This window comes from Miscanthus floridulus, chromosome 4, assembly GCF_019320115.1.
Source record: "Miscanthus floridulus cultivar M001 chromosome 4, ASM1932011v1, whole genome shotgun sequence".
In the NCBI taxonomy this organism is placed as follows: domain Eukaryota; kingdom Viridiplantae; phylum Streptophyta; class Magnoliopsida; order Poales; family Poaceae; genus Miscanthus; species Miscanthus floridulus.
In genome coordinates, this window is record NC_089583.1 from 123,441,594 (window position 1) to 123,464,298 (window position 22,705).

General features: G+C 42.1%; 1 protein-coding gene across 1 annotated transcript; it reads left to right on the plus strand.

The window, feature by feature from the left end:
• Positions 1-128: 128 nt before the first annotated feature.
• Positions 129-22,119, plus strand: LOC136549263 (uncharacterized). Its single transcript, XM_066540498.1, has 10 exons — positions 129-392; positions 548-871; positions 7,513-7,590; positions 7,734-7,855; positions 20,643-20,775; positions 20,953-21,110; positions 21,206-21,590; positions 21,674-21,729; positions 21,837-21,990; positions 22,075-22,119. Exons 1-10 carry the CDS (start codon positions 129-131, stop codon positions 22,117-22,119), a joined length of 1,719 nt encoding a protein of 572 aa, XP_066396595.1.
• Positions 22,120-22,705: the final 586 nt, after the last annotated feature.

The following is a 22,705-nucleotide window of genomic DNA, read 5'->3' on the forward strand; positions in this document are numbered from 1 at the left end:
TTCCACATAACTTTACGCGGATAAAGCCACGCTCGGAGACGCCCGGAGCCTGACGGAAGTCGTACGACATCTGTTGCGGCTCCCTCGGACCGCGGGGACCGACCTTCAACATCATCTCTGACGCGTCCATGTCGACGCCGCATCTCAACGGCATCGCAACCTTCATCAAGAGCAAGCACCCTGGTTGGTCGCCGGTAGAGATCAGGTCGGCGATAATGACCACCGCCGACGTCACGGATCGTGCGGGCAACGCCATCCTCAACGAGCAGCGCGTGGCGTCGGACTTGTTCGCCACCGGTGCCGGCCACGTCAACCCGGAGAAGGCGGTCGACCCTGGCTTGGTGTACGACATCGCGCCCAGCGACTACGTCGGCTTCCTCTGCGGCTGTACAGTAGCCAGAACGTCTCCGTGGTAGCGCGGCGTCCGGTCGACTGCTCAGTCGTCACGGTGATCCCGGAGAGCATGCTGAATTACCCGTCGGTGTCGGTCGCCGTCTAGCCGACGTGGAATTGGAGCACGCCTGTGGTAGTTGAGCGTACGGTGAAGAACGTCGGAGAGGAGGTGTCGTCGGTTTACTACGCGGCGGTTGACATGTTTGACGACGATGTAGCTATGGGCGTGTTTCCAAGCGAACTGGTGTTCAGCAAAGTAAACCAGGAGCAGAGCTTCAAAGTGATGGTGTGGCGGAAGTGCAGTGATAATAAGGGTGCCAAGGTGGTGCATGGCCGTGGCGTTTCTCCACAGCCGGAACCACCGGCCACGCTCGTTGCTGCCCGCGCCGCATTGCGACGACTCCAGGGGCGGCTCGTACGCGTCCGTGAGGCGCGCCTCAAGCTGGCTGTAGGTGTTTCTCGGCACCAGTACGACAGGGTACACGGTGGCGCTGGGACTGGGAGGTGGCAGCGGCGTGGATACGCTTGGCGATGAAGAGGTTCACGTGGAAAAAAAGAAGATTGCAGAAAAAAACGTCAAATGAGACCAGCATTTGATTTTTTAGAAGTCAAATATTAGGAACTATTGAAAATGAATTTCTTTTTTTTCTTCTAAAACCTTTTTAGGAGTTGGTAAACATAGACTTTTTAGAAGGAATATCTAGGAAACTCTTGGAAATGCTCTAAGGAGGGTATTGTACTGCAAATTAATCTTTCTGGAGAAAAAAGGCTGGAATAAACAGTGCGTGCTCTTTATTTTTGGTATGCATGCACACAAGAGGTTGCAAAAGAGAATGAACAACTCAACCAAGAAGTAGCTCGCCTCACCAATGACTTGACTCAAGTGAAAGGCAAGACAAAGTAAGCCCAACTTCATCAAGATAACACCGTCAAGGGAGTGAAGAAGTTTGATGAAAGACAAATCGTGGTTTGCTACGTGTGCCACAACGAAGGTCACAAGTCCTATGAGTGCAAGGTGAAGAATGGAGGAGGAGCAAATAAGAAAGAGAAGAAGCAAACAAGCAAGCTCTCCAACACCTACACCAACAAGGTGGACAAGAAGACCTCTACACTATACTTGTTAAAGAAGAAGAAAAATGATAAGGTGGTGGCCATAAAGGTGAACAAGCAAGCTAACAATAGGGTCAAACGTTTTTGGGTGCCAAAGGAAATTATTTTCAACATGAAGAGCACCAAGAAGATTTAAATCCCGAAAAGGAAGTGAGAAGTCCAATAGACTTCGGAGAATTTGAAGACTTGGCAAAGAATGGGTGCATTTCATGGAGTGCATCATGATGGACAAAATCATTGCCAAGTGGGTTAGTGAATACTATGGACCCAAATTCCCCTTCCTATGTTATATAACAAGATTCAATTTCCTTCAAGTAGTATCAATTTGCATTTCATACAAGTGGCATTTCTTATAAATTGGTATCTTTAAGCATCTAGTTACTTTTCATGCTTATGTTTGCATTTGCATGCTTATATCTTTTGTCATGCATACACTAGGTATATCTTATGGTAGGCTTGCTCGGTTTAATTCTTAATCATTGGAGCAAACCTGCATGGTTTAAAATTATTTAGGAGCACGACACATAGTTTGTTTTTTGATTGTTCGTCTAATATGTGCCAAAGTCCAAATTGTAGATAATTTTTCCTGAATATCATCTTCGAAAATGATTCTCACATCATGAGATGTCATCTTTCAAGTGGTATTATTGATTCTAAAATCAATATGCATGACTTCTACAAGTATCCCACATTTGTATGCACAAATTTAGGGGGGTTACTCTACAAATTGGATGCTTTGAGACTAACATCTTTTCAAGCTTATTATGTGTGTAGTAGTCTCATTGCAAGGAAAATGGAGTCCCCGAAGTTAAGCATCATACTTCAAATATCCACCACCTATTACAAGTGGTAGAAATCAAATTGGTTTCCACATGTGGTATTTCTAAACCGATATCATCATGTTGATTTTATTTTGATATTTATATGCTTCCTCCATGCATTATATAGATTAAATTCCCTTGAGCAGTAATTTACCAAATATGCATATGCTTTGCCTTCTACCATATGTATGCATATATTTAGGGGAAGCTTAATCTATATAATACGAGTGTCAATTTTTGTGACCTATTCCACTCTACATACAAAGGATCACAAAGTTTGACCCTCCCTTATGCTACTAATATCTTTTTTTGGTGTTTGATTCCAAAGGGGGAGAATTTAGAGGACCAAAAACAAGCATTAATTTGTAGGGCCATAAGCTAGATCGTAATAATTTACAAGTGGTAATGGTCTACAGGTGGATTATGGATTAGTCTATGTAATGAGGAGATTTTGTAGGAAGCAAGGCTAAAATCCATAATGCCGCACGGGGACATTTTGCAAGGGCAAGATAAGTTTTTATGTAGTATCTTTTAGTCTTACCAGTAGTATCTTTTAGTATCTTTTAGCCTTGCTCCTTGCATTGTATCCTAGCAAGTAGACTGTTTTTTAATTCCAAATTTTTATTATTTGCTTGCTTTGGTCGTATTGTCACCAATCACAAAAAATGGGGAGATTGTAAGGAAAATGGACTCTTGGCCCATTTACTTTAAATTTTGGTGTTTAATGATCAACACAATCAAATTGGACTAATAAATTTGCAAGTGATTGTTTTGTAGTTCAACAGGATGCAAGACGTGACTTGGACAAAGACTACGTGATGATCCGATGATCAACACCATAAGCAAGGCCTTAGAAGCACAAGAGAAGACCCAATATATCAAGTAAAGTCTAAGCACGAAGATAGGAACTAAGTCATACGCAAGATCACGAAGAAACGAGCTCACAGAAGTGACCGGACGCTGGAGGAAAGTGACCGGACGCTCCGATCAAGAGGCTCGGTAAACAGGCGTTAGCAGTAGCAACCAGACGCTGGCGGCAAGATCGACCGGACGCTAGTACCTAGAAGGTGTTATTCTAATGATGACTTTCTAACCTCTGTTGAAGACTCTATCGTGGCACCATTTATGAAAGTGGGTTTATTGTTTATATACACTTCATATTTTACCCCGTGAGTTCCAGAAGTAAGATGAGGTTAAGATGATGAAATGATCCTTATGATGTATTTGATATACTTGTTAAGTCTCTATGTGCATATGCTTCCTGTAGAAAGCGTTTTTGGCATAGGGGGACAATGCTGTAAAGTTCAAGGGGAGAACTTCCCTATTAACCCTCGATCAAAATTTTAGAGAATTCAAAATGGTATGATCTAGAAGGTCATAATTTGTCCTGAAGACATATGTTGTACTATTTTTTCCTTGATGAGTTTTTCTAAAGTTTCTCATGTAAGGTTTTTAAAGAGGCAACAATGTGCAAATGCATTAAGCGACAATGATGTATTCTTTCTCCATATTTTTTTCCATTGGGTTTTTTGGAGTTTTAATGAGGCATGTATTTGTCATGGTATTCGCCTAAGAGGGAGTGTTAAGAATTTCATAATTAGAGAATTGATTGGCTCATACCATATATACCCTGAAGGGGCTTCTACCATATATGTTATGGTGGCTACCATGTATGTCCTGAAGGCATCTATATAAAGGGACTACATGTACGTCTATATTGACTAATAAATTGATGGCTCCCTTTTTACCTAAACAAGCCCGCGGTGGTTTCCCGAAGGAAACACCGTCCACGTCGCCGACATTTCTCCCGTCCGTGCGATTGCGCCCTCAACGGTCATGATGCCGTTAGTCAGCTCTGTTTTTTAGTTTACCTCTTCGCTTCCAGCTTCTGACCACGGTTTTGGTAAGAATCCGTTAGCTTCTGCTGTCCTCGGTCTCCATTGTGAAGCGCATCGGTTTCTCCCCGATCGGCTTTCTTCGCCTCGCATTTGGGCTGCCTTCGAGCTGCAGGGTCAGTCCTCGTCCTACTCGCCCCGACCGCTTTCCTCGCTCTTTTCCTCCTACTTCGTCCTCCACGCCGCGCTCCTCTGTTGCCGGCGTTCTCGTCGGACCTCTTCGTCTTCCTCTTTGTTCTTCCCGTCGCGTCTCCTATCTACGCCGCCGGAGGTCTTTGGCTTCGGTTTGCTTCTTTCCAAGAGTTCGATTCGCACCTCCTGTCTGCGCCGGCCTTCCTGCTCGCGTTCTTCCTCCGGTTGCGCCGCGGCTGGCGGATTCGGGCGGGGGGGGAGGGGGGACGAGAGGGGGTTTTGGACGTGAGAGGGAAGCAGGCGATAAGAGGGGTTCGAAAGGGGGGAAAGGTTCCTATCTGCGCCGCCGGAGCGCTTCTTCTTCGCGTTCTTCTTCATCTTCGTTCTTTCCAAGATTTCACTTCGCACCTCCTGTCTGCGCCGCCATTCCTGCTCGCGTTCTTCCTCCGGCTGCGCCGTGTCTGGTGGATTCAGGGGGGTGGGGGGGCGAGCGAGGTTTTCGACCGGAGGGGGAAGTAGAGGGGAAGAGGGGTTGGAAAGGGGGGAAAGATGGACGCACTCAGGGACAACGCCGCTGTTTGATCCTACCTCGCCTGCTTCGCTGAGCTTCACCAATTTCGTGCGTACGTTTTCGCCTCTGTCGCACTCGATGCATTCTGCCCTAATGCGGCTTGTGTATACCTGTTGGGCTAGATTTGCTTAGACATAGATCGGGTGATTTGGCTGGTTCTGATGCCTTCTTCTCAAAACTCTTTGACACAGGTTCGCATCGGTGTTGTTCAGAGGTGTCGTTGGCCGAACATTGCTGCCATTGTTGTTCCTGGTGGTCAATTGGATAGCGGCCTAACTGAGAATCGATCTTATTGGACTGTCTTCGCGTCCAGGTATTACATGCTTTGTTCAGTATATATGTTTCGTTGTTTTCTCATTGTTTGTGCTAGGTTATTAAACTTAAATTCGAAAAAAAGATTAAAGTATAGAGTAGGTGGTTCCTTTGAAACAAAAATAGAAGGAAAAGTTTTTGATGGTTATGAGTGTTTCATTGTTTTCTCATTGTTTGTGCTAGGTTATTAAACTGAAATTCGAAAAAAGATTAGAGTATAGAGTAGGTGGTTCGTTTGAAACAAAAAAAGAAGAAAAAGTCTTTTATGGTTATGAGAAAAATAGAGGAAACAAGTTTCAGCTATAATTGTTTGAGACAAAAGAACAGAAGAAAAAAAAGGGAGTGCAAAAAAAAGGAACTACAAAAAATAAAGAAAAGAAGACTAAGATGGTATGAAATCAGAATATAGGAGCAGACGGAAATAAACAGATCTGGAGAGATAGTAGAGAGAAGAATCTGAACAAAGAGAGAGGGAGAGGAGGTGTGGTCTTGAACCAGGAGAGTCCAATAGGTGTTACGCTTCGAAAGAGTCTGAAAAGTAGTATAGGCGGAAGAATACATGGACAACAATTGTAGTAGCGATACATATCAGACTTTATTTGTTCATAAATAGCTAGGGGGATCTAAGCCACAGCTAGCTAAAAAAAAGACATAAGCGAGTCTTAAAAAAGAAGCAGTACGATAGTAATGATATCGTTAAGCGTAGTAGTTAGAAATAGGAAAAACACTAGAAAACGAAGCGTGCTTTGATGCGTCCTCCTTTTAGTGTCGTTCCAGTATAACCCGCAGTTGTTGCCAATGTGGTTAGAAAAAGGGAACATCTCGTATATGCATTCAAATTGTTTAGACAATTCACAGTATAAGAAGGTAAGAGATAAGTAGGAATTGGTTAAACCATCCTTCAATTTATGTATAGCTAGATTGTGTACAGGCTTGTGTACACTGTCAGCTATCAAGCTTGTGTACAAGCTTGGGTACGCTGTCAGGTATCGCATGTGAGCGCTCCACGTAAACTTTCTTTCAAGAAATATAGTGACCTCATTTTTCACTTCTCAAAAAATGCTTTCTAGAGCATACAGTTTAGTGTCGTTCAAGATGTAACAGAGCGAAACTGAAATAGAAAAAAAAGATAGAAGTATAGATTAGGTAGTTCCTTTGAGACAGAAAAAGGAGAACAAGTTTTTTATGGTTATGAGAGAAATAGAAGAAACAAGTTACAGTTATAGTTGTTTCAGACAAAAAAAAACCAAAAAAAGGGAGTTCAAAACAAAAAGAGCTAAAAAAAGAGAAAAGAAAAGAGAACTAAGATGGTATGAAATCGGAATATAGGAGCAGACTGAAATAAACAGATTTGGAGAGAAAACAGAGAGAAGAATCTGAAAAATGAGAGAGGGAGAGGAGGTGACGTCTTGAACCAGGAGACTCCAATAGGTATTACGCTTAGAGAGAGTCTGAAAAGTAGTATAGGCGGGAGAATACATGGATAAGAATTATAGCAGCGATACATATCATAGTCTATTTGTTGATAAATAGCTAGGGGACTCTAATCCACAGCTACCTACAAAAAGAGACATAAGCGAGTCTTACAAAAGAAGCAATAGGATAGTAATGCTATCATTAGGCGTGGTAGTTAGAAATAGGAAAAAGACTAGAAAACGAGGCGTGCTTTGATGCCTCGTCCTTTTAGTGTCGTTCCAGTATAACTCGCGGTTATTGCCAATGTGGTTAGAAAAAGGGAATATCTCGTATATGCATTCAGATTCTTTAGACAATTGACATTATAAGAAGGTAATAAATAAATAGGGATTGGTGAAACCATGCTTGAATTTATCTATAGCTACATTGTGTGCAAGCTTGTGTACACTGTCAACTATCAAGCTTGTGTACAAGCTTGGGTACGCTGTCAGCTATCACATGTGAGCGCTCCACGTAGGCTTTCGTTCAAAAAATATAGCGAGCTCATTTTTCACTTCTCAAAAACTGGTTTCTAGACCATACAATTTGATGTCATTCAAGATGTAACAGACCCAATGTACATTTACCACATGATACAAATCAAGCCTTAATTGATGTTAATTTGTCAAGAAACAGCTACCTACAAGGCCTCCAAATTCTAAGTGACAGCTTTAATCTAAAACATCAGGATGTTCTACCAGTTACACTCGATGCCATCTACCCTAATGCGGCTTGTGTATATCTATTCTGCTAGATTTGCTTATAGATAGATCGGTTGATTTGCCTGGTTCTGATGCCTTCGTCTCTAAACTTTTTGACGCAGGTTCGCATCATTGTTCGCTCAGGGACAACGCCGCTGTTTGCTCCTACCTCGCCTGCTTCGCTGAACTCGACTGATTGCGTGCGTACGTTCTCGACTCCGTGCCACTTGATGCCTTCTACCCTAATGCGGCTTCTGTATATCTGTTCTGCTAGGTTTGCTTATAGATAGATCGGTTTATTTATGTGGTTCTCATGCCTTCGTCGCAAAACTCTTTGACGCAGGTTTGCATCATTGTTGTTCAGAGCTGTCATTGGCCGAACATTGCTGCCATTGTTGTTCCTGGTGCTCAATTGGATATCGACCTACCTGAGATACTCTGTGCTTGGACTATCTTCGCGTCCAGGTATTATATGCGTTGTTCAGTATATATGTTTCTTTGTTTTCTCATTGTTTGTGCTATGTTATGAAACTGATATTCCCTTGCTCTTCTGGCCCCTTTGCAAAATCGTTCAAAGGACGCGTACGGTTGTTGGAACTGTCCGAAGATCCATTGTTGTTTTTAGTTTGCAAAAAAAAATTGCAAAGTGATTTTTAAATTAACTTCTGTTTTTAAAAGGCCCTACATATTTGTACCTGGCAGACAGAGGCGGCAACCCAAAAAGTGTGCTCACATTTGGACTGCTACTTTCGCTCCGTGTGTTAGATATGTTTTTTATCAAATTGTCCTACGTAGCTATGTTGCAAGAGGTTGCTCATCGGTGCTGCCTACCTTATGTATCCTATATACATGAAATGATACAGGATGGGAAAGATATGTACGGTATAGAGGTTGATTTGGCCCCCGGTATGGTCCAGGGACCCTCAACAACACTCTTTTTCTGGGCTGAGCCTGCTGTGGATGCTGCCGTGGCCTACGAAGTTGCGGCATTGCAGGCTCTTATAGTTCTACAGGGGATTTATGGATTTGTTCTTCTTGATTATAGTGTCCATGCCCTTCAATTATATAGGGATCTAGCTCGCCATCTATTCTGCATTGCAAATAGAGGAGCTCAGCTTGCTAGATTGATCGTGGCAGCGCCCAGTCACGATGTTAGACCATTGTCAGCTGTTGCGGCGTTCGCGCAGCAGTTGTTAGATGAACTCAGCGTGTTGTCGCCAGATTGAGTGTCAGCATGTTTGTAGACTTACAATTTCTTGTCAGCCTTGATGTATTCTTTCCTGCTTTCATTGTACGCATCGCACCATTAAGTATAAGAAGTCTAAATAAAGTCACTTCAGTTACACCTCATTCAGCGTCGATCTGTTTATACATCCATATTGTACCTCTCATCTCCATGTAATTAGTTTGGATTCATTCCGCACTGTATGCTCCGCTCCCAGTTTGACTCTTTATAAACTCGTTTGGAATCTTATCGTTCTTCTACCACTCTTACTGCATCAACAAAAACTTACTATACATCTGTATTTGTGCCTGTACCTGAACTTGCCTGTTTCATATACTATTGTTTTGCCTTCTCCATTACTCATGTCAAACATGTTCGCTACATTACGCTCTTATAAAACCATGAATAGCAGCAACAAAATGCACGTCAATGAATGGCCTGTTTGTGTACTCTTTCCCTGGATTCTCCAGTGCATGTTAACAAAATCATGCGTATCATACTGGGTACATTAGACTGTTATAGAATCAAGTACAGCGCACACAACAGCTGCATCAAGTCATGAATTATACCAATTCCCTGGTACTATCAGATTGTTTGTGCGCTGTTATTCTGGGTTAACCAATGTATGCTACAGGCCCATAATCACCGCATACTCTTTTTTCCAAATGCTTCTTCCAAAAAAAAGGGTTCATTGTTTTAGATTCATGGTAAGACGCACAGCCTTCATCGTCTATGGAATATCAAACTGGTATGCCTGCTCAGCAAACACGTATGTAGACTGTGCTCTATTTTTCTTACATATCTACGCTTTCAGTGACCGCTGCTATATTCAGTGGGCTCACTATTTCCCTGTACTATGCTAGCTAACAGTGGCTACCTATATTACTCAGTGGATGCTTCGGTGGATATACGCGCCTCTGCTGCTGCCACAGTGAGGTTCCGCCGATCAACACCACGTATGTACCCTACTGTGTATAGCCTCATGTGAGGCAAGAATGTTGTATAAATCTTCGTCTTACCTATTCTGTCCTTCGACCAGGAAATAACTCATCATATCCTATTCAAAGTACTGATCCAGCACAGTATCAGCAGAAGAGGAGAAAGCTCCTAAAGCAGCATCGTCGTATTTGGGGAGGTACTGCAGCAGGCCCTACAGCAAATAGTAGTTTCGTGACTTAGCCCTACAATATGGTTCACTCCTAGACCCTGTTTACAGGTGCAGCCTCAGCATATAGTGCTACCTTACAGTGTGCTCAGTTCGATGATGATTTCGTAGAGGCTCTTAAAGGTAATGGCCGTACCTTTGTATGCTGCGTCTATCTTTTCCATCATCACCAGCCCTACCTACGGATGCTGACCTCATCTATGTTTAATTCTCTCTTACATATGCATAAACCAGTTTCTTATCCTGGAAGATCATACCATGGACCACCTGCCCAACAGTGTTCTAACTGCAAAGCCATTTTCTGGAACGCTGAAAGTGTTGGTAAAGAGGCACGCACCTCTTCTGGATCACCTATTTACAACAAGTGCTGTAAAGGAGGCCGAATTGTTATTCCTCCGTTCCTTCCCAAGCCTGAACCCTTAGCATCTTTGGCAAGATTTGATGGAGGATCGGTCTCTAACAAGTTTATGAAGAATATAAGACGCTACAATTGTCTTTTTGCATTCTCCTCTATGGGAGCCAAGATAGATCGAACCATGAATGATGGCAGGGGGCCTCCGGTGTTTAAAATCTATGGACAGATTCATCACCGCATCGGTTCTTTGATACCTCCACATGGTCGCCCTCCGAAATTTATTCAGCTATATGTGTATGATACATCCGCCGAGGTTGAGAACAGAATTGCCTCATTAGAAAGTGAAGACACAATAGCATCAGATCTAGATCCTACTATTGTACAATCTTTAGTTAATATGTTGGATGAACATAATTTGTTTGCAAAGCAGTTTAGAATGGCTAGGGACAGATTTGCAGGCAATGACACTGAAGATTTTGTCATTCGCATTGTTGGTCCAAAAAACGGAGATCCGCCTCAGTACAGTTTACCAGCTACAGATCAATTGGCCATGCTTGTGGTTGGTGATTTTAGCTATGAAGAATTTGAGCGGGACATTATTGTGCAGAAACAGACAGGAGATCTAGATCAAATCTCTGCTTTGCATCCTGCTTTCATGGCGCTTTAGTATCCTCTATTGTTTCCATATGCTGAACGTGGTTGGCAGACCGGTGTTTTATACACTGGTGCCACTCAATCAGCAAAGAATGCTCATGTAAAGCTAACCATGCAAGATTACTACTGCTATATGTTCCACTATCGAAGAAATGAGCCCAATCCTTATTTATGTTATGGACCATTATCAACTCAGGCCAAGGTTGATGCCCGGGCCAGCGTCGATGAAAACAGACTCAAATATATAATGGATCACCAGGCTGATATCAGAATGGAAAGTGTGACAGAACCGCCCAATTTATACAAGATCAAGTACGGTTGTCCCCGCTAACACGTTGACACACCCATACTTTCACTCATATAAACCCGGTAGTCTGCCGAGTGTCCCGAAAGACCTCGGTAAATCAACCTCACAACCAAGATCGCGTGATTAAGCAAATACACATCACATACATCGGGTTGCAGTGGAAATAATATTACAAAGGGGTTAACAAATAATTATACAAGTTTGGGTTTCAAAACCGCTTAGTAAAAACAACATAGCTTTCAAATGATTACATTAATATAAGTTCCAAATATATTGCTAGCATAGTGACATCATCCGACAAAAGCATATAGATGAGAAGTAAGTATAGAATCACCGAGCCCACCGGTGGTTAGCCACCATCATCAACAGGTCGAGAACATCACCTGCAACAAGGTGGGATAAACCCTGAGTACTCGAATGTACTCAGCCAGACTTACCCGTTGAAAACCAAAACAAATGACACCAAGGATCATGCAAGGCTTTCTTTAGTGGGCTAGCTGACTTGTTTGCGAAAAGCATAAGCTAGCATGAAGAAACCATTTTAAGTACTTTGCATCATCTTTATTATAACCTATCCATCTAGGTAAGCACATGTACTGTAGCAATCAATTGATTAACCAATAACATCTAGTTACCAATTTAGATTTAGCATATCCCATATCATCCAGATAACCATCATTGTTCCATAATAATTACTACGATGAAGTAACTCGAGTCAAGTGCTCACTATCCAGGAGCGATGGCGATTCGAATCGATTCCTAACCAGCTGGTGATTTATTCCTTACACAAACCTCACTCACCCGCTAAAGTGAGATATTGATCACCGAGTCAACTTTCCAGGAATCTCGAGTTTGCCAGGAACCACATGTACCCAGGGGCCGACCGACTGCACTTTGGTCTTATCATCCCGCCCCCGTGTCCTACCACACCTGCTCCGGCACAGTGCGTTGCGGGCAATCTACTCGGCCCGAAAAATCTCCCAGCTTCGCGGTCGGAAGGTACTTTATCTGGCCAGCTAAATGTAAGGCATGCGTTCAACATGACTCGAGGCCCAACAACGAACGGTCCTTAATCGACATAGACGGAAACTAACAGCACCCCAGAACCCTGTCTGGTTGCCTCCAACTTTTCCGTCCGGTCTCCAATTATCCATCACACATGGTTAATTCCAGGATATCATTCTTTCCATAGCTAAATTCTTCCAGTAACCACCTATAAATGTAGGTGACCGGATATCACCGATCGCTACCGGTCTAAGCAAGGCTAAGCAGTTATTCGATCCTGACCTAACAGGGTAAAAAGGTAATAAGGTAGGCAAGGATAGTAATAAATGCATCAACGGTTTCAATCAACTCCTACAACTTAATGCAACAATATATAAACTCATATATATAGAAAGAATTGCTTTTATAAAGTAGGAGACTTAGAATGCTCCGGGGCTTGCCTGGGATCCGACACAAGTCAGTTCAGTTAACTTGCACCATCCTGGTGACATCTTAGATCCTAGCACTCGCTTAGTCCTTCCATCTTCGGGACAGATCCATCCAACACCATCTTCGGGTTTGGCTCCAACATCACGTCCTTCACATGGTTCATCTAGCGTACCTAAATGAGATGCAAGATGCATGTGTATGAATGTGATGAATGGTAACACAAGATGCATCACATAAGCATTCAAGACAACACAAGATTATGTAAGACATAGACACCAATAGCTATTTAACTATCATCACACAACTAAGTATAGAGAGCAAGCACATCAAGCATGACACAAGTTTAATAAGGTCACAAGTATCATAACTTGATTATCAACAAAGCCACACTTAGCAATATACAAGCAAACAACTATAATTGGAATCTGTCAATTTCTGGACATGCAAACAGCAGCTATAAGATTTAGCTATAACTAGAGTTACACAAATCCAAATGAATTGCAAGAAGACATTCTAGAAAGCTTATGAAATTTTCTACAATTCATCTTTAATCATCTTAGCATGATTCTCAAGTTAACTAAGTCAAATATATCCATTTACAGAAACTGGTCCACAATTGACAGAAAACAGCCATTTCTGAAACCCAACTTTAAACAGCTATAACTCTTAAACTACTTGGCCAAATGACACCAAATTTTAATAGAAGCTAGATACATGAATTATCTACAACTTTTGTATAAACAAGTTTCACAACAAAGCATATTATCATGAAGAACTTTGCTAAGTTCCCAGATCTGTCCATAAACCACATCGGCAAGAAAATAATTATTAACTTATGTTGCAAATACATAATTAGGCAAAACCAACTTTACCAACATGTCACACATGACTAAAGAACACCAGAAAACCTAGTGTCCATGACCAAATAAATTCTTTTAATGCATTTCTTAATTTATTTTAGATAATGAGGTGACTTAATGAACATATACCAAAAGTATACAATAAACTCTACAAAAATTACAGTGGCTCACATATCCTCTCAATAGTCTACTGTACAAATTTCACTCCATTTGAATATGTATAGCAACCTCTATGAAAAAGACAAGTTGCTAAAGCAAGAATTCATGTGAGAGCAAGATAAACCAATAACTCACTCATACTTCATCCAATACTCATGAAATTTTTACCACACATCAACTATCACATGAGTAGCATGCCACAAAAATTTCACTTCATTTGGAGCCCTAGATCTATAGTTATGAAAAATAACAAATTCAACTAGCATTACAACCTTACTGCACAAATCTATTTTTACCATAAAATATTTAAACTAAAACATGTAATATTATTGATCTAGTACATAGAGAATTTCACAAGGATTCCAAAAAGTCCTCATTTACTATTTTATGAATTTTCTACGATTTACTATGAATTTCCAAAGTTCCTACAAAATAATTACAAACCAGTCCTTACGGTACTATTCACATGAGTCACTGACTTCGCAGTTAGGACCCTGAACTTCGTCGAATTCTAGCATGACGCCCCTGGTCGGAAAACAGAGCAGAGGAGCGGCCGGCTCGCGGCTCCGGCCGGCTGTGGGCGTCGATGGCGGCGGTGGAGTGGCGGGGGAGGACCAGGGGTCCCGCGCGCACACGCTGGGCTGCTCAGCTTGGCCTGATGTGGCCTGTGGTGGCGCGGCCACAGTAGCCGCGGCGGCGACGGCAGCTGCTCCGACGGCGGGGAGCATCAGCGGCCAAAGGCGCCGGTAAAGGAGGTCCAGAGGCGCGGCGTGGTGAGAGGAAGGTGGTCCTGCGGTCCATTTGGGTGGAGGGAGGCTGGAGACGAAGGAACCACGGCGACCAAATCTCGAGCTCGCGGCGGCAACCATGGCGGCCGCGTTCCGGAGCGCGCGCAGCACCAGAGAGCGAGGGAAGGAGAGTGGGGAGGCGAGTGAGTGCTCGGGCAGCTTGGGCGTTCGCATTTGGAGGCGCAGGGGCAGGGCAGCGCGTGGCGCGGAGGCGGGACGCGCGGCGGCAATGGAGTGCGCGCTCTGTTGCATGGCTGCCACGGAGACAAAACAACGAACACGTGGCGTGCGTCTCTGTGCCCGACTTGGGGTCCATTTTTGGGCCATCTCTGCTCCGAATTGGGCTATGGGCCTTGAAGCAAAATTATTCTCCTTCTGATGCTCTACAAACTTGATTCAGGGTGCTCGGCCATTAGGCTGTTGGATTAGCAGATAATTAGTACTAAACTTGATAGTGTCAGTGATTTGACAGCGACAAGCAAACATCCAAAATTGATGGTCGAAATGAAATGCAACTGGTGCCATCTTCTTGTATGTTCTTCCCCATCATGTAAGCTCCAACTTTTACATTTGGATCGACTCAAGTTGCTTAGCAAAATTTGGAGAACGCGGAATGCCAACAGCGATGACAATGGATTCCAGACTTAGAAAATTTTCTAAGTACTGAAAACAGCTGTCAATTCAAAGTTCGAGCCTCGATTTGACTTAGTTCCAAGTTGATCTGGCTCTGGGTCCAAAAACAAAGTTTGTTCTACTCCACTCAAACTTCAACTTTTATTAAAGGCCCAACTTCATAACAGGTGCAGAAGCTATAGTTCTACTTTGATCAAAGAAGGACCACGATAAAGCTTAAATTATCCGTTGTGACCCATTGTGGCATTTTCTTGGCATTTGCTCAACATGAACCTTTCATGACTTTTGTTGTAGAGTTAATCTAGAGTCATTTGGGCAAGGTTGCAAGGTTTGGTTGATGATCGAGAATTCCCTTTACCTTATAAATAATTCAAGCAACGACATAACTCGTCATTTCATGTGACTTCTTGATTCCAAACTTCACGAAACTTTTCCATGGATCAATATAGGTGGTTATTGATGTGAGACACATGAAGATATTCCAATAACACCACCCAAGCATATATCTTGAAAAGGGGTCTATAGGCGAGCAAAGGTGCAATCTCCAAGTTTAGGTTGGGGCTCGTTTCTATAGGTTTGACCTTGACATCTTCATCATCACTTAATATACCATGTTTTAGCTCAAACCCATTGCTTAACTGGTGGCAAACACCTGGGGTGTTACAGAAAGTATTCAAGGAATCTATGATGCTATTAGCAGAGGTTCCGAACAAGGAAGTGAGGTTGGTAAAATGACCGTATTACCGGCATCATATACAGGTGGTAGACGTTATATGATACAAAATTATCATGATGGTATAGCTATCTGCCGAGAATATGATCCCCTGATTTCTTCGTTACATTTACATGTAATCCTAAATGGTTAGAGATTTCTGAGGCTATCTTTGAGCCTGGACAGACACCAGCTGATAGGAATGATATAATTGTCCGAGTGTTCAACATCAAGTTAGAAGAACTTCTGCATGATATTAGATGTGGTAAACCCTTTGGACCTTCCAGCGCAGGTATAATTGTCTACGGACAGAAAAACCATTCTTTCTATCTACATCCATTTGTCGACTAGCTCTTCCAGATCCTAAATATGCCCTATTCAAATGCAGTGCTCCACACTGTAGAGTTCCAGAAACGTGGACTTCCACATGCGCACATAATCCTTTGGACTTCAAGAGATACATCTGATCTGACTTCTGCAATGATAGACAAATATGTATCTGCAGAAGTGCCTGATCCAAAAAATGATCCACTAGGCTATGCTCTTGTTGCAGAGCACATGACACATGGACCCTGCGGTCAAACCAATCCTAGATGTCCATGCATGAAGAACAATAAGTGTTCCAAGCATTTTCCCAAACCATACCAGCCTGCAACTACAGTTAGTTCTATTGGCTTTGCTGTGTACAGGAGACCTGAGAACAATCTCTTTGTTTGCAAAGGACGCCTCCAAATGGATAGCAGATGGGTTGTTCCATATAACATGTTCCTCCTTAAAAAATATCAGGCACACATCAATGTTGAGTGGTGCAATAAAACTACATTCATCAAGTACCTCTTCAAGTATGTAACCAAAGGAGCTGATTGTAGCAATGCCTATCTACAGCGAGTCAAGAGAGCCCAGCAGGCGCCGTATGATGATGAAACGAAGACTATAAATGAGATAAAAGAATACCTTGACTGTAGATATATCTGTGAGTAGGATGCATGTTGGAGAATGTTTGGATATGATATTCATAGACACTATCCAGCAGTAGAAAGAATGCCTGTACATCTTCCAAATGAGAATTTCATAACTTTTAGTGCTAGAGCAAAGATGGATAGATTAGTGTCTACCGAGTTTTTAAAAAGAACAATGTTAACTCAGTGGTTTGTCTGCAACGAGCTTTTTCCTGAAGCTAGAGCATTGACCTATCCTGAGTTTCCTTCCAAATGGATATGGGATCAAAGAGATAGAAGGTGGACAAAGCGGAAACAGCAGCATGGTAAGATAGGCCGTCTTCACTATGTACACCCATTAGCTGGAGATCGCTACTATCTTCGCATGTTGCTGCTAATAGTTAAGGGTGCAACAAGCTATGACCATCTCAGATTCCACAACCGAACATATCATTGTACATTCAAAGAGGCGTGCATGTCGCGCGGCCTTCTTGGTGATGATCAGGAATGGTACAACGCTTTCGATGAAGCAGCAGCTTGGGCTACTTCACCACAGCTTCGTAGCTTATTTGTCACAATGATACTTTTCTGCGAAGTTGGGGATGAAAACACTTTCTTCAAAAAAATTTGGCACCATCTAGCCGACGATATCATCTACCAGTACAGAGATATGATTGGTGATCCTAATTATGTGTTAGCTGATTCAGTAGCTAGGGATTACCTTCTGGATGAGCTTTCCACTCTTTTTTCTCAGAGTGGTAGGAACATAGCTGAGTTCAGCTTACCTCCAAAGACACATGCTGACTATCCTGCTCAAAACAATCGCCTTGTCGAAGAAGAGCTATCGTATCCTGCTGATCCATTGATTGACATGAACAGTCCAGCTGCTTTCCTTAATGAAGATCAAAGAAATGCCTTCTATAAAATAGTCCGCAGAGTGCAACAGAATGAGCCCGGTTTTTTTTGTATCAGGATATGGGGGAACTGGTAAAACATATTTATGGAATCGAATAGTAAACTATCTCAGAGGACAAAAAAAATTGTTCTTACTGTGGCATCGTCTGGAGTAGCGGTGCTGCTGTTGCCAGGGGGACGGACTGCTCATTCAAGATTCAAAATACCTTGTGAAGTAGAGGATGATATGATCCGTGATGTTAGCAGGGGCACCATGCTTTCAGAGCTTATTGAACTTACAAGCCTTATTATTTGGGACGAAGCTCTTATGGCTAATAGAAAATGTTTTGAAGCATTAGACCGCACACTACGTGACATAGAAAGAGTCAAAAAACCTGAAGCTGCAAATATTCCATTTGGTGGTAAGGTGGTTGTGCTGGGAGGGGACCTCAGGTAGATCTTACCTGTAATTGAAGGAGGTACAAAACAAGACGTCATCAGTGCTGCTATAATCACCTCACGCTTGTGGGCTCATGTAGAGGTGCTCAGCTTAAATCAGAACATGCGATTGGTGTGTTCGCCAAATGATGCTCGCCAACAGCAGGAGGTCGCCCTATTCAGCAGATGGATATTAGATATTGGCGAAGGTAAAACACCCTCCTTTTCAAAGGATGGAGAAGATGAAACAAGCTGGATTACAATACCTGAAGAATTGCTCATAGTGCCTGGTGAGGATAAACTTGCAGCCATTGTACAGTCAGTATATCCTAACTTTGAAACCAGGTACAGAGACCCTTTGTACCTTTCTCAAAGGGCCATACTAGCTCCAACAAATGAACTCGCATATACAATAAATCAGTACATGGTTCCCTTAGTTCACGGCAGAGAAAAAGAATACCTCAGTTCGGATACTATCGCCAAAGCCACTGCTCAACATGAAGCATATGATCTTCTATATCCTATTGAGTTCCTTAACTCAATTAATGGTAATAACTTCCCACAGCATCGAATTGTACTCAAACGAGGAGTTCCTATAATGTTGTTGCGTAATCTCAATCAAAGAGCAGGCCTTTGCAATGGTACAAGGCTGACTGTAACCTCTATAGGAGAATAGACAATTGAGGCCAAAATTATGAATGGCCGCCATGCAAATCAAACATTTGCAATTCCACGAATTACTCTGTCTCTCAAAAGTAACAAGTGGCCATTTGTTCTACAGCGACGCCAATATCCTATAAGAGTTTGCTATGCCATGACAATCAATAAAAGTCAGGGACAAACATTATCAACTGTTGGCATCTACCTCAAAAAACCAGTCTTCACACATGGTCAGCTCTATGTAGCTGTTTCGCGAGTAACGACAAAACAAGGTCTCAGAATCTACATAGAAGATGATGATGGCAATCCTTCCAGTGAGACAAGAAACATTGTATACAAGGAAGTTCTTCAGCATCTGCCTTAGCTACTAAATGCACAGCCATTCTATACTTACTTCGTACCTAAAATGGCCTTCATGGCTACGTCTCATCAGTATCCCCACATTTGGTCCTACTAATATTTACCGCTATAGTCTTATGTAGTACACAAATGAGGCTATAGACCACTGTACATGTACGTATTTGCTTTGGAAAACCATGCCTATGTGCTTTGGCTTAATCAGCACTGACCATATGCATCGGTGTGCAGTAGCACCATGCAGTTGTACCTTTCTATGTAAACACCAGCGAAAAAAAGCTAACTTTTGGTACTCGTGATTTGCATCCCTGGCTCTACATCTTGCACCACTGTGCCTCAGTGCATCTGGTTTCTCCTCACAATATATGTACGCATAAATAGCTTTATAAATTGCTGCTCTTTGTGTGTCAGATCCATCATGCAGGAACCAGTCTTTCTAGACAAGCTAGAAAAAGGACGCCATTCACATGGCATTGTTGTTCGAGTCGTGAGGAAGTGGATTCACTACGAAAACAATGGACAGGGTCCACCTCAATACATTGGGATGGTTGTGGCGGACGCAAAGGTACTGATACTGATTCTTTACAAAATAAAGCAATACTATCTTTGTGTTAAACATAGCAATCACATATTTACAATCAGCAGAAACAGTAGCTCCTACACATTGACATGCAATCTAATCAGCTTAGTACCTACAATGATAGGGAAATGCCATATATGCTGAAATTTTAGATGACCTCATCGATGGCAAAGCATATCTTTTCAATGTTGGCAAAGTTTATGTTGTTAAGAAATTCGTCGTCCAGAATGCCAAAAAAAGCTACAGACCAGTTGACAAGAACCTCATGATAGATATTACAGACTACACAACAGTTGAGCTTGTTCGGAATCCTCCACACTCAATTCCAGAGTACGTTTACAGAATCACTCCATTACGAGCCATTAGACCAGCGCGGGTCGTATTCAACCTGACAGGTGACCTATTTGATCAATTATCGTTTCTAGATAGATTTATCTTAGACATGCTATATAAATCTGCTAACTAATAAGGTTGCATCAATCTTTTTACCAGATGTCCTTGGATATCTCATTAGGTATGAAGCAGCTCACACATTTGTTCCTAAGAACATGGAAAAGGCTAAAACACTAAGAGAAATCTACATTAAGGATTTAAGGTATATATCGCCTACCGTACAGTAACTTAAATAACAGTGCTTCTATCCTATTGCCTGATAGTCGACTTTGATGCAGCGAAAATACTATGAAGATTACCCTATGGGGTGAACATGCCACAAATTTTAGTATCGACAACATATACGATGCTGCAGCTGGTAATCTTATTGTTTGCCTTGTCGTTGGTTGTATACCGCGTGAAGATTTCAAAAATAATGGTACAGCCTTCTTTTCAAGATTGGTCTCAACATTTCTGAATATATTTACATATACATTGAAGACTAGCATAGCTTTAGAATACATGAACTACAAACCATTTTATTCCTTGCTGCTGTAGATCAAACATGCCTAACTGGAAGCTCAGCTTGCACTTACTATTTCAACCCTACCATTCCAGATGCCTGTGCTTATCACTCCAGGTATAGCCAAATGGACATCAGGCCAAATAAAAAAAACTAAAAATGCCTGAGCGCTTGTACTAATATGCTTTCTATCATCAGGTTCAAAGATACACCAGTCTACATCGAACAACCTGCACCAGAAGAAGAGGCAGTTCCACTTTCGGTCCAAGACATTCAGCTACCAGAAAGAACTATAGCTGACCTGAACCATATTGATCCCTTTGATGACATGGTAAATGAACAGCAAAAGCCTATAAACTCATCCTCCTAAAAAGCACCCTGTTACAGATATTCCAGCCAAATTTGGTGGCTCTTTCAGCAATGCCATCTGAGCTTTTTTGTTCAAGTCTGTAAAAAAAACAGAAACTATTAGAGTATAAAAACTCCTGAATTACTTGCTGCCGTGCAGGAAAGAGGACCGTACAAAGTTGCAGTAACAATTGTGTCTATCACAAACACTACTAACTGGTGGTACATGTCTTGCAAGCCATGCAAAAAAAGAGCTGATCAACAGCTAGATGGTACCTACAGATGCCCAAAGTGTGGAGGCACAACAACAGTTCCTAGGTAACTTTTCAGTAGTTTTTTACCACTTCCAGTCCGTAAATGAACTGAATATTTTCCAACCTATCTACACCTTTCGTTATTTATAACTTCTACAGGTACCTATTATCATTTATTGCAAAAGATAACACAGATGAAGCACGCTTCTTTGCATATGATGATGAAGCAACCAAAATAATTCAAAAAGAGTGCCAGGCATTGGTGAACCCATTGCATATAAAAGAAGGATTGCCTCAGGCAATGAACAACATACTTAACAAGACATATGTGTTATCAGTTGATCTTACTGACGAATCGTGCAAAAGTATGAAAAAAAGGCAATACCAGGTCAAAGCAGTTTTAGACAGGCCACCGAAACGCCCTCCGCTGCAGGTCATGGCAACATCTCAGTATCACCCGCCTCACACAACAAGCCCAACACCAATCATTGAGAGTCCAGAACATTCAGCAGATCTACTTCTGATTGAGGCCGCTGAACAATCGGTAAGCAAATTTTACAGCTTCTTTAGCAAAACCATTCCAGCTGATCTACCTGTACTCCACTAACCAACTTTTTCGTCTTACAGACTCCAGCACATGATAGCGAGCTAGAACATGAAGCCTCCAAACATGATGTCGACAGGTACATAATAGTCCACCATTCTACACTTAAACTCCACAGTAGATAGAGACATGTATACTGGTTACAAGCAATATACATAATCAGTGAACAATCCCAATTTATGTAAGGTCACCAACAACACGGACAGATGCTCGCAAGAAGCTCTTCGGCGACACTGATTCGACCGAAGCTACAGACACACAGCAAGATCAGCGTGCCAAACAACCACGTCCATCCTCCTCAGAATCAAAATCAAAGAAGTATGCTTTAAAGAAATTTAACGTACCATCTTTCTATGTCCGAACATCTGTACATACAAACTCTAAACATAGATACCGAGTATAGTGCTAACTGGTTTTTTCCCAGGCAAAAAAAAAAGAAGACGATGCAGATAGCCACTCGCTGGAGTAAGCCAACATCTACTTCTATGTACTATTTGTCATGTCTGTGACAAAGGAGATGATTGTCGACATATAACAAGCTTTTGCATCCCAAAAAAGACTGCTGTTCAAAGAAATCCAAACTATATGTAAATTATCAAACTACAATGCATCGAACTCTGTGCTGCATGCATCAGCCTATGATGCATCAGCTTCTATGTACTATTTGCCATTTCTGTAATCTAGACATAGCTATGGGAACCACGTACTATGGATGTATCAGCTCGAACTGTCGCTATCAAATCTTGATGTTCCAGTTGTATATGAAACTATATTATCCTTTTGTAAATCCTAGATAAGTTATGCTAAAATGTTATCAGACAACTGTCGCAGCTCTATTTTCTTACCAGTACCATGATCCACAGAGAATCAAAACCTCGCAAATTTTATAAAAATATATCTATGTTACAAAATAAACCACGAAAACCAGCAGGTACCGACAATAAAAAACGGTTTCCACAAATACATTCAAAAGCAATTCCTACGGGCGCGCGAATGCGCGCGCCACCATACTAGTAGATACTACATTTGTCCCAAAATAGAAGTCATTCTTGTTT